This window comes from Mytilus edulis, chromosome 1, assembly GCF_963676685.1.
Source record: "Mytilus edulis chromosome 1, xbMytEdul2.2, whole genome shotgun sequence".
NCBI classification, from domain to species: Eukaryota; Metazoa; Mollusca; class Bivalvia; order Mytilida; family Mytilidae; genus Mytilus; species Mytilus edulis.
In genome coordinates this window covers 54,128,798-54,147,934 of record NC_092344.1, presented here as the reverse complement: position 1 = coordinate 54,147,934, position 19,137 = coordinate 54,128,798, and the positions used below count along the sequence as shown (strand labels likewise).

The 19,137-nt window shown below is 32.0% G+C and overlaps 2 protein-coding genes across 3 annotated transcripts in view; both read left to right on the top strand.

The window, feature by feature from the left end:
- The window catches only part of LOC139513994 (DNA ligase 1-like), a 59,341-nt gene that overhangs the window by 18,048 nt on the left and 22,156 nt on the right, over positions 1 to 19,137 (top strand). For both annotated transcript variants that reach the window (XM_071302859.1, XM_071302860.1), the window contains one exon: positions 11,021 to 11,107. In XM_071302859.1, coding sequence (XP_071158960.1) covers positions 11,021 to 11,107 — 87 coding nt within the window. The remainder of the gene's footprint in view (positions 1 to 11,020; positions 11,108 to 19,137) is intronic.
- On the top strand, positions 13,178 to 15,052 carry LOC139514020 (uncharacterized). The gene is made up of 3 exons (XM_071302861.1): positions 13,178 to 13,523; positions 14,128 to 14,259; positions 14,771 to 15,052. The coding sequence occupies exons 1-3, from the start codon at positions 13,267 to 13,269 to the stop codon at positions 14,946 to 14,948; spliced, it is 567 nt and encodes a 188-aa protein (XP_071158962.1). The 5' UTR covers positions 13,178 to 13,266; the 3' UTR covers positions 14,949 to 15,052.

Below are 19,137 nucleotides of genomic sequence, written 5' to 3'. Positions count from 1 at the left end.
AGTTTTTGAAATTTTAATAACTTTCTTAAACTATCCTTGAATTGTACGAAACTTGGACAGAAGCTTGTTTATAGTCATCAGATAGTATCCAGAAGTAAATTTTGTAAAAATAAAATTCCATTTCAGGCCTCGACAATAACGCTTGTCCGATTGTCCGGTACCAGAGGGAAAAAAGGTCGGACAAGTTAAAGCTGTATCAAGCTTGTCCGTTGGGACAAGTGCAATAATTCTGCAGAAAATAAATTTAATCCAATTTTGATGAACAAAGTAATTATAAACAAAAAATATTAATTTGACATGTTTCTGTATTCTGTTTATTCAAGTGCAAAACCTTTTTCTTCGACATGTTTACTTGCAATCGATAATTTTTAACTGGTTCTTTGTCAAGTACTTTTTAACAGGTAAAAGGTATACTATTCTCGGAAACCAGTCTTACTAATCCGAATCAATGATGCGCTTTGTAGATAAGGTAACTTTACAGGACAGTAAGTTCGTCACCTCGAAAGATTCAGCTCCAAGTCTAATAGACAGTTTGGCACCGTAGGAGACATATTAAGTAGAAATGATTGATAGACAGTTTGACAAGGCAGGAGACATTTCGTGACCAAGACAAATCAGTACCTCATTTTGCTACCTTATTTTGTTCCTTATAATAAATACCATACCCGTAATTTTTTCACAAAAATATTTATTTTTAATAGAATTTTTTTGGACAAGTAACAATTTCGTTTGGACAAGTAAATTTTAGTATGTACTTACAGGACAAGTTGAAAACAAAGTTATTGTAGAGGCCTGAGAGTTGAGGGCAAGGTCATTAAAAGTTGAGGGCTAGGTGGCCAATAGATGAGGGCCAGATCATTAAAAGTTGAGGGCTAGGTCTTTAAAAGGTTAGCATTATGTGGTAATTGCAAACTGATGACTACACATTGTAGAAAAAATAAATTTAAATTGTGTATTTTTATATAGCTGTTCCAGACCATACGAGTATTTGGACCGTACGCGTATGGTCCGGACCGTATACGTATACTCGTACGGTCCGACCATACGCGTACGGTCGGACCGTATGAGTATACGCGTACGGTCCAGCTGACCATACATGTTTTGGGATCATATGGGTTAAATGTTAACAAACATTTATCAAAATCTTTATTTTTAGTTATACAAATTGTTATTATTACAATTAGATGGATAAAGTGAATAAGCGAACAATTGAAATTAAATATTTGTTTAATTTGATATCCGTGAATCCTATTTTGTTACTCTGGCCCAAGATGACACTTGCTTCTACAAGGAACGTTATATATTTTTAACATTAACATGTTTTGTTCATGCATGTTCCTTTGCATATGCATTTTTGTAAAGTTCCTAAATATTCTACATGTAAAACAATTGTCCTCCCACATTATGTTTACTTCCGATAACTTCAATTTCAATGAGCATACTGGGCTGTAATTAATGAATTACTGAGATGCTAAGTACAGGAGATTAACAGATTAAATAAGCCTGATTTTTTACAAATAATTAAAATATTAAGTTTTTATTTCAATAATTATTCAACTTTTTATATTAATTTGATATATAAGTTATGTTGATCTGTTATATACATTTGTATCTAATAAACTTGACCAAATTCTTAATATTAGTCAGACCGTACGCGTACGGTCCGACCGTATGCGTATATTGAAAAAGTACGCATACGGTCCAGACCGTACGCGTACGGTCCAAATACTCATACGGTCTGGAACATAGCCAAAATACTGCTGAAAGATCTCAACTCACAACAGACTACATGAATGCTTTTATCCTTGCTTTTTAGAAGTTATCTAGCAAATAAGAATTGATCTCTAGTTTTATACCAAATTCATTATATTACAATATTCTTATTGTATTAGTAATACTTTCATAAATTGTCTTAATAATAAAATAAATATGTCTCCTGTCTTACACATTTTGACAATGTATAAATTAATGCATAAATATATTGTCTCAATTTTTTCCTCACTCTTTAAAGTTTATAAAGAAAACACTTTAAATATCACTATTTTGAACTAAAAGAGCATAATTATACACTTATTCAAAATGGTGGAAATCAAATCTAATCCAATGTACTTACCAAAAGATGTTTCCAGAAATATGTGTTACATTTTTTTTTTTAATAGTGGGGCGAGTTGGTGAAAAAGTAGGGCGATTTGGAATGGGGCGTTTTGCCAGTGGGGCGATTTGTCCTGCTTCCCACAAACAACATTTTTCAAAAGACCAAAACGGTGAAAAGGTATATTTTAACAAAACAGGTATTACAATGTATTAGTTCAGAAAAAGCTATTGTTAAAGATTTATTTTTCATTTGTCATGCTCATTTCATATAACCTAGCTTTTAACTAAATTTACATCTTCTTCCAAAGATTTGATATCCACATGTTAATCTATTATACATAATTTGAATTTCACAAATTTGTCTATCATGGAGGCTGTTATAATACTTCATAATTTGATACTAAATTATTGAAATCCAAGAGCTACTGACCTTCCCCATGTAACCTATACCAGGGCAACCGTTCTTAAAATCCTGGCCTACAGCTATTGAAATGTAAAGTAACGCCTTATACCCTAGAATTTGGAATTTCTCGTTATTGGTCTATTGCTGGTTAGATCCATCCACTCATTTTGATATAACACAGACAATTAATGGAGAGAATTCGGCATAAAAAATATCAAAACCCTGATACTTTAACTATAAAATATACATGCTCCAAGTCAGGAACCGGGACACTAGTGCATTTCATAATTATTTTATTTTTTGGGCAAAAAAAAGGTCAAAAAAATTCATCAATTCTACGCCCCCTCTTTCAAATACCCTGGAAACGCCCCTGATATAGGAAGACCTGGATGATTCATTCTTTGTATATAGATGCCTCATGTTATAAAGTCTCTATCAGTCACATGTCCAATGTCATTGACCTCATTTTCATGGTTCAGTGACTACTGAAAAAAAAAATTGTAATGTTAAATTCTCTCTTATAAATTATAAGTAATAGGATAAGTAATATATATAACACGCCTTTTACGAATTAACTTATTTAATTCACGAAAAGCGTAGCTTTGGGTGGATTAAATATGTAAATGAGTAAGGTGTGTCTATATATGATTTGTAACATTAATGAGCTATGACACATATCTATATATGATTTGTAACATTAATGGGCTATGACACATATCAAAGGTTAAACCCTGACCAATAAAGATTTACTGCACTTTTCAATATGTGCATCAAATAGTGGCGTGATACTATATCTGATTTCCAGAAAATTAAAACATGCAGCAGATGTCAGTTGGATTTGTTTGTCCAATAAAGGTTACTGTTTAAAATTAAAAGAATTGTTGCCGTGGGATTCATACTCGATAGTCATTTATGTGTTATTGAATATGTTTTCTTCCCAAAAATTCTTAAAAAAAGGGGGGTGGGTGGGCTGGCAGGGTAATGCAAAATTTTATTCTCTGTTTATTTGCCCTCAAATCCGAAAAAAAAGACGTACAGTTTCTAAGAAAGTTGTAATAAAAAGTAACATATCACTAATACCAAATATAAACTTAAGGTAAATCAAAATATTGAATTTCTTTAATTCCCCAAAACTGGCGGGGAAGTCTTAGATCGTTTAATTGATTGCAAAGGTTGGGTGTTGAATGCGTGCAAGGTACAGGGACAAATGTTTGAAGCATTTTCAATATACAATGATATACGGAAATAGACCTTTATGAAATTAAGAAAATTACTAAACAAGTGCCATATTATGAGTTCTCTAATTTTTGTGCTATTTTCACATTTCCTGACCGGGGTGAAAAATCTGTTCTCGGCAAATGATTAGTCGAAACTTGAATATGACGTCTAAATGTTTTGTTTTCTTCTGAATTTTCCTATTGTGACATCATGAAAAAAGGCAACCATGCCTGATGACGTCGCATATAAAGAACAAAAGTTTCTGAAAATCTTTGAAAAAGAAGGATAAAAAGGACAGTTAAATTTCAGTTATTTAAAGATCTCGGCAACCCTCGCGCTTTAAGTAATAAAATTAAACTCAACTGTCTTGAGTGGATAAATATCGTAATACACTTGTTGCAGTGTAGGAATCTATATTTATCTACGTTCATATCCCAGTAGATATGGATATTTTAATACCCTGAAGTATCCAAGTTCACCCTGGATATTTTAACACCTTACAGGGTACTGAAAGGTGTTAAAATATCCATAACTATGGATATGAATGTAGATAACGAATTTATCTTAGTCTAAATCTGGCGATTTTTAGAGAAATTCGACAACAAAGTTTAACGTAAAAGTAACGTTTTTTTCATTTTTTAAATATGTTTTATTGAAATTTGGGATTTTGACATATTTTTAACTGGGTGTAGGGTACTACCATTGTTTCACATGTCAATGTGACTGAGTGTTTTTGAAATAAAGCATATTGTATATTGTATTGTATTGTATTGTATCATTCAAAAAAAGATTGGGTAAACTTTAAAAAGTGGCTTAATAAAACAACGTCGATAATATTTAATGCAAAAAAGGGATATTACCAAAACGCCATAACTAGTTCCAAAAATAGTAAAGAACTTTGGAATCATATTAAAGAGTTAAATCCAAAAGAGGATAATATTTTTCCACCTAAAATGCAGTATGAAAATCAAACGGTTTATAACAACCAAGATATTGTAAATACTCTTAATGTTCATTTTTCATCTGTAGCTGAAAAACTTATTGGAAATAATACTTCAGATATGGATTTTTCTATGCTACAAAATTTTACTAGTGAAAAATTAAAGAAAACTGAAAATTTTCATTTAAAACTCATTTCCATTGGAGAGGTGTGTTCTTAACTAAAACATCTTAATATTAATAAATCTGCAGGTTTAGATGGAATAGGTCCCAACTTTTTAAAGCTAAGTGCAGAAATAATATCCCCATCATTAACTTTTTTAATTAACAAAAGTATAACTTCAAATCGTTTTCCACAAAAATTAAAACTTGCAAGAGTAACTGCTATACATAAAGGAGGACCAAGAGATATTCCCTCAAATTATCGTCCAATTTCTATTTTGAATACCATATCTAAAATTTTCGAAAGACATCTGTATGTACACAGTTATATGAATTCCTTAACAATAAAAAATTGTTACATATCGCCCAGTCAGGTTTCAGACAAGGTCATTCCTGCCAAACAGCGCTAACTAAACTAATTGACGAATGGTTAAAATATTTAGATAATGGAGAAATAGTTGGTACAGTGTTTTTAGATTTCAGTAAGGCTTTTGACCTTATTAACCATGCCATACTTTTAGAAAAATTAAAATTTTATCATATCGGAAAACATATAATAGATTGGATAATATCATATTTGTCTGACAGACAAGAAGAAGTCCAATACGCTAACATTAAATCTGATAAATCGTTTGTAAAGTATGGAGTGCCTCAAGGTTCTATTTTAGGTCCGCTGTTATTTTTAATATATATAAATGATTTACCACTTCATGTTAAACAATCCAATATGGATTTATATGCTGATGATTCAACATTGCATTTTCATTATAAAAACATTGAAAAAATAAACAGCATATTGCAAAATGATTTAAATGCTATACAATCTTGGTGTAACAATAACAGTATGAAAATCAATGCACAAAAAACTAAGTGTATGAAATTGGGTTCAAAACAAAAACTTAAACAACTATCAGAATTATGTATTACCGTCAACGAAACATGTATTGAGAATGTTTATTCTTTCAAATTACTTGGAATAGACATTGATGAAAATTTAAGCTGGGAAGATCATGTTGATCGTATATGTAAAATTATCTCATCTAAAGTATCACTTTTATATAAAATTAAAGTATATTTGCCAATACACACAAGGCAACTATTTTATAATGCATATATGCTACCATATATAGACTATTGTAGTTCAGTTTGGGGAAATTTATTACAAAAAGATTCAGATAGAATCATAAAACTTCAAAAAAGAGTAGCAAGAATTATACTGGAATGCGATATTTCTATTCCATCTAATTTCATGTTTTCTTCTTTAAAATTGCTATCTTTTACCAAAAGAATAAAATACCAACAACCAATTCTAATGTATAAAATTGTAAATGGGCTAACACCTGATTACTTAGCAATACTAAATATTGATGATGTGCAACGCTACAACTTACGATCTGTCTCTAATAATGATCTTTTTGTTCCAAGACCAAATACAAATTTTTATAAAAAATCTTTTCATTAATATTCTGCAACCAAAGTATGGAATAATTTACCACTCGAAATAAAAAAATGTCCTAATGTGGAATTATTCAAGAAACATAAAAATCATTTTCTTGAAAATTATATGAAAGTCAAATAATTTGTTTTCCTCTAACAAAACTATATCAAATATTGTCATTTATTACCCTTTGTAAATTTCAATTATTGAATTGTGTATATACTAGTAATATATATTTAATATATGAATGTATGAATGTTAACTGTATGCATGCATTATTGAGTTGACCCTCTTTAAATAAAGAATTTATTATTATTATTATTATTATATTATTGTTACATCATAGATGTCGTGACATCAACGGGGGTCATTTGCAAAGCTAGGTCAGTAGTCCCATTCATTGACAATGTGGAAGAATAGTGATGCATTTACTAAAATGAGTGCAAATAATCGACATAATAAGATAAAATCGTTAGTTATACAGACATCATGGATAATCTACAGAATTTCGATATTTCATAAGGAACAACCATGGAACTAAGGAAAACGTGCGTGAATTTCCCACGATGTAATGGGTAGCAATGTCCGGGGATATGGGTTAGCAACACTCGGGGGGCTATGGGTTTTGTAACGACGTGCGTTAACCAATCAAAATCATAGAAATATACGAAGCCGGGGATAATTTATTTTAGACTATTATTAATTTCGATATGATAAAACATGTATTCAAGCAAAACATTTTTTGTGTAGTCTGTAGGAAAATGTATAGTCATTTCTATTTTATTTTGTGTAAATCTTTCATTGAGGGAATGTCATTTTAACTATAAGAAGGAGGGAGAGTGTGGGCTTTTTTTTCTAAAAAGATATTCTTATCCCCAATTTGATAACAAAAAAAGATAAAAATTCTGAATCCAAATTTTCCCTCTATCTTAAAGTTTTAAATATTTAAAAAAAAAATTGGTTGATAGCAATTGGAAAACAAAATAAGATTGATAGCGCTTTGCTCGTAAAACAAATTTCCGACTCAGACATTAAACCTTGAAGTTAAAAGGTTGCCCCCTTACTATCCAAAGGAGGCGCGGAGCTAGACTGTGCATTAACAACTTTTGAGATGGAAGTTAATGCACTGGTTTGAGCTCCTCCCATTCTTTGCTATTTAAACGAGAATCTTCAACAGTGGGATTGTAGAGTGAAATAACTAAAAAATTTGTAAGGGTTCCACGGAACCCAGTGGCTCGCCTACTTTTGCTGTTAATCGCAGACTCAACAAAAATGAGGAAAAACATCAATAAAAATTTCCCTCTCGATACTGTCTTTTGATTGAAAGAAGCTTCCAAGTTTGGTAAAAAATCCAGGATAGTTTATGAATCTAATAAATGTTTTATAAACTTTAACTGCAGACTGTATGTAATGTTAACTGAAAGAAAAACTAAGTCCATTTATAAGTAAAATACGGAAAAAGTGATTTTTTTTTTTACAAAATTTACTTCTGAATAATATCTTATGATCAGAAACAAGCTTCTGTCCAAGTTTGGTACAAATCAAGGATAGTTTATGAAAGTTATTAAAATTTTAAAAACTTTAACCACAGAGTGAATGTAATGTTTCCTCGCAGAAAAACTAAGTCCATTTATGGGGGGGGGGGGGGGGGGGGGGGGGGGCAAGGGGGGTCCCAATAACAGCAAAACAGCAAATTGATTTGGCTTATAACAGATAACAAGGAATTAAAATGGACAAAAACAGATAACAGTAAATGAAATATTAAAATTATTCAGGTCCTTGACAAATCCAGTATTTCTTATTACGGGTATAATCCTTTGAAATGACTTCCATTTTCTAATAACATGGCTTTAAGAGTTAAATTAGAGAAATATTTGGTATATTCTTGTCCGTCCGTTGTCAACATGTCGGACATTAACTCAAACACTCTTTAACCAATTTACATAAGACTTTGGGAAATTGTTTATATCTATTGACGCCAGCTCTCTATCGGTTTTTTTTTTTGATAAAATTTAGATTTTAAGTTTCTGAGTAATGGGGTTTTATTCAATAAAAATGGTGGGGTTTTTTTCTTCAGTTTTCTGATAATAATTATCGCAAAAATCCTTTCACAAATTTGCAAGGAATTTTGGTGAATTGTTTATATCTATTGACATGAGCTCCCTTTCATTTTTTATAAATTTTAAATTTTATGTTTCCAAGTTAAGGGGTTTTATTAATTAAAAAGGGGGGGATTTTTTAGTTTTCTGACATAAACACAAGAACGTTGTCAGCAGGTCTCATGAAACTTTGCTGAATTGTTTATATCTATTGTTACAAGGGCCCTTTCGATTTTTATTAATTTTCGATTTTATGTTATTCAGTTAAGGGGTTTCATTAAAAAAGAATGTATTTTCCAGTTTTCAGACAATAACTCAAAAATTTTTTCAGCAGTTCTCATGAAACTTTGATGTATTGTTTATATACATGATATATATTGACTGAAGCTCCCTTTTGATTTTGATAAATATCTGATATGACATTGAGAAGTAATCGAATATTTCAAAAAGGCGATGGGCGTATCATGCGCTCATCGCGTAGCTGTTTATTTGTTATAGAATACTTTTTCAGCATTTATTGTTGTACAGTTATGGAAACTCACACATGCTTGTAATTTAACTAGTCTGTAATTAAATTGAGAATGGAAATGAGAAATATGTCAAACAAACAAAAATGATATCTTTTAAGAATTCAAGGGCAGTTATGGTATCAAAGTAGGTCCAATTGACATAGTTCTTGTGCTTGTTGCTACTAAAATATGACCTAAAAGAGTTTGAATATTTATATTGGCATTCTGACTTTTTTAAATGCCCATTTAATGAGGTGTGTGAATTTTTCTGAATAAGACTATGAGGCAAAGTTGTATATAGGGTAGAAAAATCAAAAGCACCAATTATATTTAAAGCATGACCTCGAACCAATTTTGACACTCCAAAAGTAATTTATTCCACTATTTCTAAAGGCCTTATTTGAACATTTTTTATCAGGTTTTTGATTGTACCAAGTCTACTAGTTAGTAGAATACATAGTAGCTTAATAGGGGAACAATGGCTTGAAGTTATGTGCAGCGTCGGAATCAAGAACATGGTGGGAACTTTCATTGTACAATGTATTTGGTTCTGCTTTAAAAAGAGCTGAGTCTATGTACCATATAGTATAAAAGGTTAATTGGTTGTAAGGACCTCGTCCTTAATTGAGATCCTTGCTAGATATTCCTTTTTGTCATATTAAGAATTGTTCTTATTTAATATGTTCGTACGGGAAACAAGGAACATTACTCCTCATACAAAAAAAAAGATAATTCTAAATAAATGTTCCAAAAAAAAATGGAATTAATTACAAAGGATAATCATAAGATACATGTGTATACTGAAATTGTCCTGGACCTCACTTCTGTGATGGGTATAATTATGTTAATGGAATCCTTCTCCGAATACGGGACCAACATATTAGTAGTGGTAGACTACAATATCTAATGATCATCAACTTCTACCGATTTTGGCTGTCAAAAAAATGCTAACATTCCAATTTTCAATAACAGTTAACAGCAAAAACATTATCACAATAACAGATAACAAAAAAACTAAAAGCCCAATAACAGCTAACAATGAATAAGACAATAACAGCTAACAGCAAATATATTTTCAGAATAACAGATAACAAAGAATTAAAATGCCCCATAACAGCATAACAGCTAAACCCCTTGCCCCCCCTCATTTATAAGTAAAATACGGAAAAAATGGAATTTTATTTTTACAAAATTTACTTCTGGATACTTTCTAATGATCATAAACAAGCTTCTGTCCAAGTTTGGTAGAAATTCAGTATAGTTTAAGAAAGTTATTAAAATTTCAAAAACTTTAACCACAGAGTGAATATTTGTGGACGCCGCCGCCGCCGATGCCGACGACGACGGAATGTAGGATCGCTTAGTCCCGCTTTTTCGACTTAAGTCGAAGGCTTGACAAAAATCATTCAGTTAAAGCACTCCTCTAAAAATAACCAAATTAACTCACTAGAAGATCAAAGGAAAATTTACCTTTCATGTAACAACTATATTTGGTATGTGCGTCAGACAGAATTCACTTGACCTCGACCTCATTTCATGGATCAGTGAACAAGTAAAGTTTTGGTGGTTAAGTCCATATCTCAGATACCATTAGTATATTTGGTGTATTGAATTCGAAGGACTGTAAGTGTACATGTCCAACTGGCAGGTGTCATCTGACCTTGGCCTCATTTTCATGGTTCAGTGGTTATAGTTAATTTTTGAGTTTTGGTCTTTTTTTTTAATACTGTATGCAATAAATCAACTATATTTAGTGTATGGAAATATGATCTATTTGTCAGTTTATCAGGTTTTATTTGACCTTGACCTCATTTTCATGGTTCATTGCTCAGTGTTAAATTTTTGTGTTTTGGTCTGTTTTTTTCAAACTATAACCAACCAATAGGTCAACTGTATGTGTTGTATGGAAGAATTGTTAGCTGTACATGTCTCCCTAGCATGGTTCATCTGACCTTGACCTCATTTTCATGGTTCATTGGTCAATGTTTAGTTTTCTTGGTTAATGTTAAGTTTATGTGACAGTTGTATAAATACAGTTTTATATTTATGACTATCAACATAATATCAATGATTAGTAAAGAAGGCTAGATTTCAGCGTATGAACTCTTGTTTTTTTATTATTATTTGTTCACTTAATTATTACATTTTGCTTTTTTAGGAATATTATATACCTAAGAAAAGAAAAAAACATAAAACAAGAAGTAAACAGAAGAATATCAAGAAAGATCATAGACCAGAACACATGGTAAACTATCTAAGAGCAAGGGTTGAAAGATGACTGTCATAGTAGTGATGGATCCACTGTTATTGTAGACTTATATAAGAAAAAAATAGGAAGATGTGGTATGGTTGTGAATGAGACAATTATCCATCAGAGATCAAATTACATAGAAGGTAACATTAATTATTTTAAATCACTGTATGGCATTCTCAGAAAAACCAATGCCACATAGTAAACCATAAAAGGCTAAATAAAACAAATATATAATAAAATTTAAATGAGAAAAGTAACAGGCTGATTTTTGTACAAAACAATAACAAATATGATATACAGCAACCAGCAATTATTGATTTACAGGCTTGTGACAAGCACATACAGAATGTGGTGGAATTTAACATGTTTGCTGGTGCTAATTCCTCCCCTTAACTTGGAATGATTGTATAACAACACAGCATAAGAACAAACTATAAATATCATTTGAAGAGGGCTATCTTCTTATTAATATAAACTGATAAGATCCATTCAAAGCATATAAAAACCGTAACAAAAACACAACAGGCACAAGGAACAGATTACTTGCAGATACTGAAAGCTAGCCTAAAGCCATTTTAAACAACTAGTAAAAAATTCTTGTGCTTAAGAAAAGTATAAATATGATTATTACATTGGTTGCAATGAATTACATTGATTTCCCAGTTAAATAAAAACAGATAATGTCACATGTGAAATAAATGTTGTTATTTCACTCTCTGACGTCATACAACAATAGGCGTTGTCAAGACGTCGATAACGGTGGATCAAAATAAATTGTGAATGCGTAAAAAAAAAATATAGTTCCTTACATGTTTTACATTAATTTCTTTAAAAAAAGTCATTTGCCAATGTAATAAAAAGAATAACTAATTAAAGAATTCAAATATCGTAAAATATTCCACTTGTGACTGAACAACACTGATAATCAACTCATGCGCTAGCACATTCGTGCATTAATGTTTTGTTCAGTCACTCGTTGAATATTTTTCTCTAATTGAATTCTTAGATTAGTTTATATTCTATAATTATCACATATTTTGTACTGATATGTACGTTTTTGCATGGCCAATAATAGCCAGAAGTCAAGGTTGGTTATTAGCCCTTGGGGCCAATATCGATATCAGCCCTCGAAATCCATATCAGGCTCCCGAGTTTTACTTCCGTTAACCTGTCAATAAAAAAATAGTTGTAAACAAGTTGTCATCCAAAGCAGCTAGACGATCAGGAGAGGTTTCTCACAGATTAAATGACGATGCATGTAAATTCATATGAAAAATGAAAACACAATGAAAAGAAATTTAGAAAAATACGAGTCTGCTGTAGTAGAAAAAAATGTAAAATTCAACAGTGGAAATCACAAAAGTTCCCGTAAAATTTTGATGTCATAAAGAATTTATAAAATATATGACAAAGTGATTGGTGTTGACAACGAAAGTTCAAGCGGAACATATTTCCATATTTCATAGTAGCAATATGGTGTATTCTTCCTCAGCATTAGTTATCTGCGTGAAATGTAACACTTTAAGTCGTTTGATATTTACAATTCTGAAAATTAATATATATTTATTATTAATCATTTGCTAAACTTTTCACAAAACTTTGTTTACTCACTGTGATACGAACTTTGTTAACTCACTGTGATACATTTTTTAATTTTTTTTCATTAAATGTTTTTTTTGATTTTTTTTTGAAAATATCAAACATAATTTGGTATATGCTATCTCACGGTGTAGTACGTTGACGGTTGCTATTCGAAAAAAAACGCGTCCGCTGTTGCTATCCGAAACTTTTACGGTTGCTATTCGAAATAAAATGGCAATTTAGGATGGAGCGGCCCAAAGAAACGTCAACAGGCGCAGGTAATTTGTGTATATATATAATAAAACTGGTCTTACGGAATACTATAGATATTATCAACGAATACTGTCTACCCCTAACAAGGAAAATAGGTCTCGTCTTTGAAAGCGAGATGAATAAATTAGATCACACATGCCAAATACCCGTTATCGTTTGCACTGATTTATTCATTTTTAACGAAAAACTAATTTGATTCTGCCGGGTTTTCTGCTGAAGATCGTATTCAACGGAAGCTTCAACTCAAGGCATTTTTGTTGAAAGACGTTGATTTTGGAATTTTTCCACCACCAGGAATGTATGTAAAAGGATTCCCAAAAATCATGTACGAAGGATTTTTGCAGCGCATAGATACATCAATTCAGTTGTACGATATAGTCAAATCTGGATCGTATAACCAAAGAGCATTATCATCACTTGTGAATGAGACGTTTTTCGGAGAACTTAGTGAGTTAGAACCAACGAAATTAGGATGCCCAAAGGCCATTAGTATTCCACGACTTATGGCAAATGTTACAGAGATGCAGCATTTTCGATGTGATCCATCTGAAAGGTATACAATGTGACTTGTTTTCTATATTTGTTTACATAAATAACTATACCGTAATACCTTCGTCCTGTCTTTATATATCAGATATCCTTATTTAAACAGACACCTTGTTAATGTGGAAAACTAAATGTCAGATTAAACACAAGCTAGAAAAACACTATTTGTCATTAATGGTCTTCAATTTTCTACTTTATTTGGCCTTTCAATTATTTTGATTCGAGCGTCACTGATGAGTCTTTTATAGAAGAAACGCGCATCTGACGTAATATAAATTATAAGCCTGGTACCTTATTTGCTCATTGTTGAAGACGTGTCAGCGAATTGCAAGATGAAAACAGGAATTTCGAGGTGTTCAATAGATATAATATGTACATATATGGCTGCCTTGAATTCATGATGTACATCTGTAAAAAATAACTATCAGATGCTAAATTTTTAAATACTACATACAGTACATAGATGAAACACCTAACATTTCAAAATCTTTAATATCCATATATACATGTTCTGAACAATCGATTTTTATATGTCCATCTCTTGTTTAGTTAACTTATAAAAGTAGCTTTTATATATTTTGAAATTTATTTTATTTTCCCGCACTTTTCAGGGCATTTAATATAAACACATCAAGAAGGCCGGTGTATCCACAACACAGTCTTCTTCCAGTGACCGATAAAACAGAAATATGCGTAGCTACATATACAGAATGTAATCACCAGATTCCTCAAATATATCCAAGGTATGTTTAAAAAGTACGAAGAATAACACCACTTTTATACATTCTTAACCCTAATGAATATTTAGAAGTGACTGTGTCTGTCACTCCGCATGTCAGTGCAGATCCATGACCTATTGCAAAAAGAACAACCTCATCTCGATTTTAACACTCAGCGGTTGTGGTCCTTCGTATGCCTGTGAACATTTCCCAAAAATCTCGGAAACCTGGCATTTATGGATTGAAATAGTATTCGTGTATCATGTTTAAATACGGGCGTGTGTAACACAATAATATAACCAACCGGTATCAATTTTGATTAATATGTTAAATAAAATAGCCCAATTACTAGTGTCACAAAGCTCTATCGACTTTGTTGTCGTCGAATCAAACATGACTACTTTAAAGTTGCTTTAAAATGGTTCTTATAAAGTTTGGGTTCATATTCCAAAATATGAAATAGTTGATGATGAGACACATTCAACATGTGTTCAATGTTCTAAATTACTTGGTAATATTTACATATATTTTGCAGAAACCACACATTTGATTCGCCCTCCCGGCTTAACAAAAAACAGAGAAAGTCAAAGCGGTCTGATGTTTCGAAACCAAATGCTGTTTCAAGAGGTTGTCTTCCAATACGACAGCATCACAAGTGTGATGAATCAAAGGTGTTACCAACAACTCGGCTTGGAATTGAACTGCAGGACTGAAGATTCATCTTTGAACATTACCTAGTACGTTTTGGACTCAATATCAAGAGAGAAGACAAGGGACGGATGCGGGAAAGAACATCACTGTATGAGAATGTGAAAATGCGGGGGAAGGGGGGGGGGGGGGGTATTTTTTTCATTTGAGATTGAACTAAACTAAAATATAAACTAGTATACATAGTCCTAAGTTACTAAATAAATACATTGATAACAATATTGACAAATTTTATTTACCCAAACTTCATACTATTAAGCCATCAATTTTGAATTTGATGACAATAACCTGCAGTCTAATTAAAAGCATTGAAACACATATCTGCACCAATCCGTCTATGAATCGAATGGTTGATACATAATTTTTGGCGAATATGAATTGTCCTTGTAAGATGAAATAAAACAAAACAATAAACACATAAAAAAACAAAGCACATATTCTCTTGTACCTAAACAAAAAACATAGTAAATCGTAATACTGAATCTCTTTTGATTAATGTTATTATAAGAAAATACTTCAAATTCAACACAAATGTGTTAGACATTACAATTAGGCGTGCCCTGTAACTTTTTTGTGTTTGTATAAAGATGGCCGGTATTTGTATGTCTTGCCACAACCGGCACATTGGTACCTTTCAGGGTTTGCGTGAGCAGCTGTATGGTCAGCTAAATATCGTTTTGATTTGAATTTCTTGCCACATTCGTCGCAAGACAATTTATCAACTCTTTTAGCCGAACACACATGCCGTGCTAGACTAGATTTATATCTGTATGTATTGCCACACGCAGGACACCCAAAGGGTTTTGTTTTTTCGTGTGAGGCCTTATGCCCTTCAAAATTGTTCTTGTAGGTAAACCCTTTGCCGCACTGGTCACAAAAATATTTAAAGTTTCCTTGGTGTTCTTTTTTGTGAGAGTTCAGGCCTCCTCTAGTCTTGTAAGTCTTGTTACATTCAGTGCAGACAAATTTTTTCTCACTGCCATGTGACATGACATGGTTTGTAAGATCATACCTAGAGTAAAACGACTTTGAACAAATGTGACACTCGTGACCATTACCGGTGTGACCCACAACATGTCGCCTCAAACTGGTACACCTATCAAATGTTTTATCACAAATATCACATACATATGATTTTGAGGCAGGGTTATTGTTGTTGTTGTCTATTGTTACTTCAACTGTACCAAGCAGGTCTTGGGCCAGTTGGGTCTTGATTGATGGGCTCGGTTGTGGAGTTTCAGGTATGATTTCTTCATCACTTGTGATGGATTCAACCAGAGTGAGCTGAGTTTCAGGTATTATGGTTTCTTCATCGAGAGGAACTGGATCTGAGAAAGAGTCATCAAGTACCTGACCTGAGATAGTCTGAGACTCATTATGATGACTTTCAGGGCTGTGTGTAATTAACTTGAAGCCAAAGTAGGACATGTCTTTACTTAACTCCTGTAAATTATTTATATATGAATATTGAGTACATGCAGAAAATAAAACTATAAGCATTTCACAATATGATAAAAAGGTGAAATTTGAGAATATAAGAAAGAAAAAAAACAATGATTTCGTGTAGAAATTGTGGAAAAATCATTTTATGTTACCTTTATGACTGAATTTTACTGTTTAACCTTTATTTTATAGACCTTTTCTATAAAACGAAAACAAGTTTAACGAATAAAAAAAGTATCAGAAATTGTATCTTCACATATTCCACGTTTGTCACTCGAATATATGTTAGCACTGCAAAATATAGCTTTAATATTTCATGTTCACATTACCGACTTTTGAATCCGGTACAAGTGTTTTCTTTCGACAGGATACCTTCTTGGCTGATATATGACGGTATTATTCTACCCATTCAATTAACAACAACTTAAAGAAGTAAAAATCTAAATTTCACTCGGTGCTCTCGGGACAAGAATTTCATATCAGCAAAGTAAATAAACGTTGTCGAAAAAAAATATTGTCCGGATTCAAAAGTCGGTAATATCAATACAAAATGAACTAAGCTACATTTGATAACTTAACTATAATTAAAAATACTGTTACATTGAACACTAATTGGCGGAATAAAAGATCGATTTGTGACCTGGTTTATTACGAACGTAACAATAATATCTGAGTCTACGCTTACTCAAATATTAGTGTAACGTTCATAATTAATCAAGTCCCAATCCGATCTTGCATTCCGGCAATTATTGTTCAACGTAACTGTAGCCACTTCGAATGAACTATTGGTTATTTTCCGTTGTAATACATAACCGGTTGACTCATTTCACTAGATACCAGGAAACACACGAAGGAAATTAAGCAATGTATGTTTTGCAGAAATATTTAAAAAAAATTACACCTATAATAAAAGTATGTTAAAAGGAGTACTGGAATATAGATACATAGTAACGCTCAGGCGCCCCATACATACTATTTATAGAAAAGAAAATGCGTTAAGATATTGCATTTGATCTCAGGTTATTTAGCATTTGTTTTACTAAATGCTCGTTGTAATAGTTGTCAAATAGAAATCAGCAACCGGTGCCTTTGTCCAATAGTAACCGTAGTCTAGCATTTTGTCGAAAAACTTGTGTAAACGTAAATTGAATAGGAAAAATGTATATTTCATGTGTTGAAAATGTGTTTTTTGCACTAAACTAACTATAAATCATGAGTATGTTACCGTTTTTTGACAATAATGGCAATAATTAGACGATAAATTCGTTCACTCCTACGTTCCCAATTGAATATCTAGATTGTTTTATTTATTATTTGGAAAAGTAATTCATATAAAATATCAAACTGAACTGAAATCGTTAGACAAATATGTCTTATATTCCGTGAAGACGATATCATACAAGATCAAAGTTTTTTTAATACATAATATTGATGAAATTCAAACACTTACCATGTTTACTCGTGGGTTTTTTCGGATAGCAACCGTAAAAGTTTCGGATAGCAACAGTGGACGCGTTTTTTTTCCGAATAGCAACCGTCAACGTACTACACCGTGTATCTTTTTTCTCTTGCTTGAAAATATGTGATAAATAGATTATTACATGTCATTTTCCGCCCACAACCCATATCAAGCCCTCCCGCTAAAGCCCTCTGGCTTAATATGGGAATCTAGGGCCAATATGGAAAATGACATGTAATAATCTATAATAATAATAATTACATCCAATGGATTAAATGTGAAGATATGATTTTTATACGACTGCAAAAATTGAAAATTTTCTGGTCGTATATTGGTATCACGTTGGCGTCCTCGTCTGCATCGTCTGCGTTGTCGTCGTCGTCTGAATACTTTTAGTTTTCGCACTCTAACTTTAGTAAAAGTGAATAGAAATCTATGAAATTTTAACACAAGGTTTGTGACCACAAAAGGAAGGTTGGGATAGATTTTGGAAGTTTTGGTACCAACATTTTGGGAATTAGGGGCCAAAAAGGGCCCAAGTAAGCATTTTCTTGGTTTTTGCACTAACTTTAGTTAAAATAAATAGAAATCTATGAAATTTTAACACAAGATTTATTACCACAAAACAAAGGTTGGGATTGATTTTGGGAGTTTTGGTTCCAACTGTTTAGGAATAAGGGCCCAAAAAAAGGGACCAAATAAGCATTATTCTTGGTTTTCGCACAATTACTTTAGTATAAGTAAATAGAAATCAATGAAATTTAAACACAAGGTTTATGAACACAAAAGGAAGGCTGGGATTGATTTTGGAAGTTGAGATCCCAACAGGTTAGGAATTAGGGGTCAAAAAGGGGCCCAAATAAGCATTTTTCTTGGTTTTAAGGGACAAAAAAGGGACCAAATAAGCATTATTCTTGGTTTTCGCACAATTACTTTAGTATAAGTAAATAGAAATCAATGAAATTTAAACACAAGGTTTATGAACACAAAAGGAAGGTTGGGATTGATTTTAGGAGTTAAGATCCCAACAGTTTAGGAATAAGGGGCCAAAAAGGGGCCCAAATAAGCATTTTTCTTGGTTTTCGCACCATAACTTTAGTATAAGTAAATAGAAATCTATGAAATTTAAACACAAGGTTTATGACCATAAAAGGAAGGTTGGGATTGATTTTAGGAGTTTTGGTCCCAACAGTTTAGGAATAAGGGCCCCAAAGGGTCCAAAATTAAACTTTGTTTGATTTCATCAAATTGAATAATTGGGGTTCTTTGATATGCCGAATCTAACTGTGTAT